The sequence below is a fragment of the Pygoscelis adeliae genome, unplaced genomic scaffold (genome assembly GCF_000699105.1).
Source record: "Pygoscelis adeliae isolate BGI_AS28 unplaced genomic scaffold, ASM69910v1 Scaffold436, whole genome shotgun sequence".
NCBI lineage: Eukaryota > Metazoa > Chordata > Aves > Sphenisciformes > Spheniscidae > Pygoscelis > Pygoscelis adeliae.
Genome location: NW_008825051.1, coordinates 833,234 through 840,035, shown reverse-complemented (window position 1 = coordinate 840,035; position 6,802 = coordinate 833,234). Strand labels below are relative to the sequence as shown.

At 45.6% G+C, this 6,802-nt stretch overlaps 1 protein-coding gene across 1 annotated transcript in view; it reads left to right on the top strand.

Moving 5' to 3' along the window:
- LOC103918934 (discoidin domain-containing receptor 2-like) overlaps nucleotides 1-6,802 on the top strand; it is a 46,241-nt gene that overhangs the window by 27,705 nt on the left and 11,734 nt on the right. Inside the window, exons 8-12 of the mRNA XM_009326359.1 lie at nucleotides 2,047-2,293; nucleotides 3,321-3,413; nucleotides 3,925-4,082; nucleotides 4,325-4,520; nucleotides 5,766-6,010. Of these exons, the coding sequence (XP_009324634.1) occupies nucleotides 2,047-2,293; nucleotides 3,321-3,413; nucleotides 3,925-4,082; nucleotides 4,325-4,520; nucleotides 5,766-6,010 (939 nt within the window). The remainder of the gene's footprint in view (nucleotides 1-2,046; nucleotides 2,294-3,320; nucleotides 3,414-3,924; nucleotides 4,083-4,324; nucleotides 4,521-5,765; nucleotides 6,011-6,802) is intronic.

Sequence of the window (6,802 nt, the reverse complement as noted above, 5' to 3'; positions counted from 1 at the left end):
AGAATGATTTGTGCCTTAAAATTTGTAAGACTTACTAGTTGAAAATTTTTAGTCAAATTAATATAATTCATTAGTTCATACTACGCTAATTGGAGTCAGATGTTATAATGAGTAAATCAAACACCTTATAAAAATCTGTCAGGTAAACACAGCCATCCTGATCAACCAAACACATAAGTTCATAAAAATAGTTACTTCATTTAGTATTCCATTATAAAGCTGTATTGATTAGCATAAGTTATTCTTCATTCTTTACTGAATGTTGTCTGTTTCAGCTTTGCATTTATTTTGTACAGGCTAGATGATCTGTAAATATTTTTTGTACCTTCATACCTGTTAGCTTTATTCCAGTTTTCTGAGCTTCCCCAGTATCCAAGAAAGTATTAAAAATAAATGTTAGCAAATATTGCAACTGCATTGCAAATTACTTAGACTTGCATATTATAAAATCGGACATTAGTAGGTGGTGTTTGGAATAGAAAGTGTCTCTATATCAGTCCAAGATGCAAACATATCCGACTCCTGTCCAAATATGGCACAAATTGTATATTGCAAGCGTCAGGCTTTCCTTCCTTGTTATGGATGACTATATCTCCTTATTGAATAACGTTGTCTAAGCTTCATCTGTTCCTAATTATACGCAAATACCCTTCTTTTGTCTTTTTACTGCTCATCAGGCCTGTCGTCCTCATTAATGCTTCGCTGCTATTCACTGCAAGACGTCGCAGAGGCCAAGCAATTAATAGGGTTCAAAGCTGCACTTGGTTTGGAAACTGTTGTTGTCGCAGTTGCTAATACGCCACAGTCATTAGGAAATAATTTCTAGAGTCGCTAGGGAAGGTCGGACCACCATGGCTATGAAAACGGAGTAGACTGAGGGATACCAAAGACTTCTTAAGGGTCATCTTATTCCTTCTGGTTCCTGGTCACTGGCCACAGTGCCAAGATACCGTGGTCCAGATCTTCAGGACTGCATGGCAGAACTTAAACTGTCATGTATGTTTGTTTAAAAAGGCGCAGGGTGAGATTTGCATTGAAGAAAGACAGCAGAACAGCGTAAAGGATCCTTACAAGCCTTGTCGCTCTTCAAAGCCTGCTTCCTTGGAAGTGCTGGAGGCCCGGGAGAGTGCCAGGTGTTTGGTGTTGATGGATCTGCAGTGCCACAACCCAGGAAGATGGAGATGTCACTTTTATGCTGGAGCCTCTTAGTTTGGGTGCAGCCCAAGAGCAGGAAGGGAGAAAGTTGCTACCAGCTCTTGGGAGGGTAAAACAAACCTCCCAAATACAGAGGTGTGAAGTGAGCCTGAAAGCAGTTTGTGAATTGCTTAGTCTGAAAGTGGACTTTGTGGAGCCGTAACTCAGAGATGAGAGAGCATGCCTTTGTTTTAGTGAGATGTTAGCTTGGCAGCATAGTGATTGCAGTTTAAATTCCAGCGTCATTAGCTAAACCAGTGGTGCCATTGCAGCAGGAACAACCTGACAATGAGCCACCAGGAGAGGTTGATGGATACAGGCTTACATGATGGTTTTCTTAAAACTTAGATCCTCAGTTGTCTTCAAGGTGCAACCACAGCAGAAGAGCTGCTGTATGTCAGGGGAATATCTTCTTGAGCTTGTCATTATTTTTTTTTTGGAAGGAATTAGCTTAGACTGCAGATGCTGAAGGCTTTCTAAAAAAGGCTAGAGTCCAGGTGTGGTTTTTCTTTCCCCTCAGGATATATGTTCAAGGAGAATTGATCTGTGAGGCTTTAGATTAGTACAGGCTTTGTTTGATTGATTTTTATATGGGCCTTTTGAAGAGCCTGCCAAAATTTGACCGTTAATGTAGCTTTTGCATGTAAAGTTCAGCGCTTTTTGCACAAATGTTCTCACTGCACACTGAGTGGATGAAGCTATACTGGAACCAGTCACTCATTCTGGGTTAGGAGTATTCATACAGGGAGATATTAGAAATAGAAAATCTTCATGAATAGAAAATCCCTGAGGCTTATTTTAGGTTTCAGTAAATCTTCCTCCTGTCTGACTGATCTGTTCTCTTCTTCCTAGGTGCATTGTAACAACATGTTTTCCAAGGGGGTGAAGATCTTCCAGAAGGTGGAGTGTCTGTTCAAACCACGCCTGATTGCAGACTGGGAGTCTGAACCTGTTGGAGTTGCAACTGTCTTAGATGACAAAAACCCCAGCGCTAGGTTTGTGACTGTCCCCCTCAATCAGCGTGTAGGTAAAGCCATACTTTGCCGCTTCTACTTTGCTGACACCTGGATGATGATGAGCGAGATTTCCTTCCAGTCAGGTGAGTATTCCTCCAGTCAAGCAGATCTGGCAAAGCACAGAGAGCAAAAGAGGTGGTGTGGAGGTGCAGGACATGTGGGGTTAACACAAGTGTAGGGCACTGGGGGGCTACGTGATGGGAAGGAGGAGGTATAGAAGCACTGAGAGGGTTGGGAGGGCAATGCAGGGGCAGAAAGGTCCAGACTACAGTGGATTCTTTTCAGGCTGATACGATGCACATAAGCAGAAGCACAACCAGGGCAACCAAAAATTGGACTATAGAGCATTTCTTCTTTTTGAGACAGTTGCCTGCTGCTTATGGGGTTGATTTTTACTTCTCTTTACCGAATATTTTGTTATGAATAATTTAAGTATATCTACAGATGATGATCAAGTTAGCAGATTATGAAAAATAAGAGGCTGACTTTTTTTTTCCTCAAGTCTTAACTATGACGCAGAAGTCAGTGCTGTGAGGTGCTTTAAAAGGCTCTAGAAGGGAATGGACAAGAATCTTGAAGAAAACCGCCAGCACTGACAGTGAAATGATCTGGCTTATAGCTTCCTACTTGAAGGTCTTAATCCGCTATAGTGAGAGGACGTTCCTGGGGAAGGAGCGCTCTTATTGCAGCTTGCTGCTTATCTGGCTGATAGCGGCCCCTCCTGGCTACCCTCTGTCACATGTGGGACTAGGCAAACTCTTGGTGTAGCCTGGGATGGCGAGTCTTATAATCATGCTAAAATGGAGAGGAAAAAAAAACCCACCTCTTTCTCCAGTCCCCTGTGTCTGGCCAAGCTCAGGGAAGCATCCTGCACACACTGGCAGTTTGCTGTGGTCAGGACATACATGCTGCTCAACACAGAGGCTCATTCCTGTAGGTGTGGTGGGACATGCTGAGTGAGCAGGTATCTCTGCTCATGCTGTTCGTGACCTGATGCGTGGGTCTCAGCCCAGTCCTGCTTGGGAAGGCAGGAGTGGTGGTTGGGATTGCACTGACCGCTGGCATGAGCAGGGAGGTCGTTGGACTGACACCTTCCCTTCCCTTCCACAGACATGGAGAGTGTGAATCCTAATTTCGTTACGGTAGCCACAAGCACAACGGATCTCCTGGAAACAGAGTGCAACGTTACTGAGGGGACCTGGGGTAAGGACTTCTGTCATTTAGCCATGCCAAGGGCTCAGGTGTTGGGGGAGTTCACAGTAACATCCTAGTAAATGTGGACTCTCCCTACATTTCTGCAGGTCCGGGTATGGCCTGGTTATTGCCCTCATGCACAGAGCTGCATCTTACAATCCTCCAAGCCTCAGCTATTTCTTCCCTCAGCTGGCTAAGGCTGCCTCAAAGCAAGTGGGCTGGAGGCATATGTGCAGCCAGTGAAACTCTGAAAGCTGTCTGCTCTAACATGGATCCATTGCAGGAATCTGTTCCAATGCTAAGAACAGCCTTTAATTGCAAAAGTCCTCTGCGCAATTCTTAGCTGCGAGCCTCCAAAATGAGAATTTCTGATAAGAGCAAAATGTGAACACAGCTAATGTTAATGTTCGGGAAGCTGCCTAAGATCTTTTCTGTACCAGACTGTAGGAAGCTAGCCAGCACAGATAACAACCTGTGCTTTGTTAACTCCAGATTCTTCTTCATTTCTCTATGATTGCAGAAACCACATCTTCTGTAACCAGCACCTGGATAGGAGAGAAAGCAGATGACTCCAATACCTCCATCCTCGTGGGTTGCCTTGTGGCTATCATTCTTCTGCTCCTGATGATTATAATCATTATTCTTTGGAAGCAGTATGTTCAGAAAAGGTTGGAAAAGGTAATACAATGGGGCTATTTTGCAGACACAAGTTCAATACTAAGCATTAACCCTAATGAGCTCAGAATTATGTGGAAAGCACAGGGTTTCCCCAGCTCCGCAGAGTAGCTAAAACTCTGTTCTCACAGCAGGGGAGGATGCCAGCCCTGTGCAAGATGTTACTGGAAATTGCTGTGATTGCAGCCAATACATCGCCTAACAACTGAGCATCACCTCAGCATTTTTTTTCTCTCTTTTTGCAGGCCCCACGTCGAATCCTGGAAGAGGATGCCACAGTTCGCCTCTCCTTCTACAGCTACACCATTGCCAACAACCAGACCCAGATCCACCAGTCAAATCCCACCTATGAACGTGCTTTCCCACTGGATTTGGAGTATCACCAGCCAGCTACGCTGCTCCAAAAGCTTCCAGAGCTCTCCCAAAGTGCAGAGGATTCAGGTAATGTAATCATCAGTCTCCAGAAGTTATGCGTTTATTCTTTTATTATTTCTCTCAGATTCTAAGATGTGCCACTTCTCAGTGTCTAAGTAATCTTCTCTGACTCCTGTGCAATACAATACTAAGCCAGGGACCTAAGGCAATATTCTGGAACTCTGAAACTTTTTAGCAGTTGAAGTTAGTAGAAACTTTGGCAGATGGAGCGCCAGCCCCACTAGAGGATGATGTCCTTTTATTGTTCTCTTTGAAGACTGTGTTTATATGTTAGCCAGGTCATCTTTTAGGAGCTGGTTTTGGCAATCGCAGCAATCGCACATCGTTTGTCTCGTCAGTCCCTCGGCAGTGGAGTCGCTACCTGCAGCACTCCTGGGCTGTCCAGACTGGCTGGTGGAGAAGACCTTTAGCACCTTTTCCTGCAACAAGGGCTCTTTGAAATTCCCTTAGAAAAAGCAGAGGGAAATGCAGCAGAGAATTGTCAGTGGTGCCCTGGCTTCCAGCCCCTGGGGAGCTTTTGGACACATGCAGAAGGGAACGTTTCCAACAGTGTTTTGTACTCGGTGATGGCAATGCTGATTAGTGAATGGAAGGGCAGTGCTGTATTCCTCAAGCACTGACAAGTTGCTAAGATCCAGCACTATACTACACAGGGAGACTGATTTGCATTGAGTCAGGATGCAAATTTGAAGCAGAACAAAAGTTCTGTGTAATACTGACCATAAAGGGAGTTAATTGTAAAGAGTTATGCCATGGTATTTATGTGAAAAAGCTGTAAGAGGTAGCATAGCATGCTAACAGAGTACATGGAAAATGGAGAACCCGATCAGTTCTTGTTGCAGAAGCGAATCCAGAGCAAGTTTGACGTTGCAAACAACATCCCTGCGTCAGGTAAGGAGAACAGGTCATATTTGGGATGAATCAGAAACAGGAAATCGCTTCAGTCTCATGCCTCCATGTCTGGGCAAGAACTTTAGCTCTCATAACTGGATAGAGAGGCAGCTGTTTAACACGAATTCACTGGCACCTCACAGGTATTCTGGTGTCTGCAGAAGCGTGGCTTGCTCTGGTTTAAGCCCTAATTAAAACAAAGGAGAGTCTTCCATCTGGGTGTACCTTGGTACAAGGTGGTAGGCGTGCAGCTAGGCTCAATTCCCAGAGGTCTGCAGGATCGAGAGGAATGGAAGCCAGGCCATACTCATTTTAAGGGAGTGAGTGTGTCTGACTCCACCTGTCTTTGTTTCCCCTTAGTGTGCAGTGGGGACTATGCTGAGCCCGACCTGACCAAGTCCACTCCTCACCAAGGCTTTCAGAACAATGTTCCTCACTACGCTGAAACAGATATCGTCCACCTGCAAGGTGTGACCGGCAACAACATGTATGCAGTCCCAGCCCTCACTGTGGATTCACTTACCAAGAAAGACATCTCAGTGGGTGAATTCCCACGGCAGCAGCTACGACTCAAGGAGAAACTGGGAGAAGGACAGTTCGGAGAGGTACGGCCCTCCTCTTCCATACTTCCTCTAACAGAAAGGAGATCCCTGGCACGCTGAAACTTCTGAGCTGCCCCTGGCACTGCTTCGTATTTGGGGGCTGAGGGATGTGGATAACAGTACCTTCTTTAATACATGTCTTTGCTGTTGGGGAAAGCTGATGGTAGGCTTCAGAGAGCCCTGTTCTGCACTTGTGAGGCTGCTGCTTGGTACCACCTGAGTCTTTCTCAACAGATGAGCTTTGCAAACTTTTTTTTTGTTTGCTGTCTGTATCTCCATTTATGACCCTATACAAAAGGCCTGGGGATGTGAGTTCAGACTGTTTCACAATCTTCCATGGATGTCTCAAACATTTGATGGCTGTCACCCACCTTTAGGCATGTGAGTTTGAAAACTCCAGCCTAGACAGATTGATCCTAGCTGTAAAAACAGCTTTCACATTAGCAGGTGGAGGTTCTGGTGGACCTCTGCACGCTGACCGAAGCAAAGACAGGCATTTCCCAAGCACTGTGATGCCCTCACATATTCTCTAGCATTGCTGCTTGCTCAAGCCCCAGTTTGTGTCAGAAGCCTCAGGCAGCATGATACATGCATCTGTCATCTGCCAAGCTTTCTCTTTACTCCTTGAGCTCCTTTCAAGCCATGAATGTTTTCACCTTGCCTTTTCTTCTCTCCCTGCTTCATTTCCACACTATCCCTAGTTCCATACTGAGCAGGTCTTCCCCACTCCTGCTCTCACTGTTCCACTGTCTCTCTCCCCCCCCCGCCCCCCCCCCCCCCCCCCCCCCCCGCCGC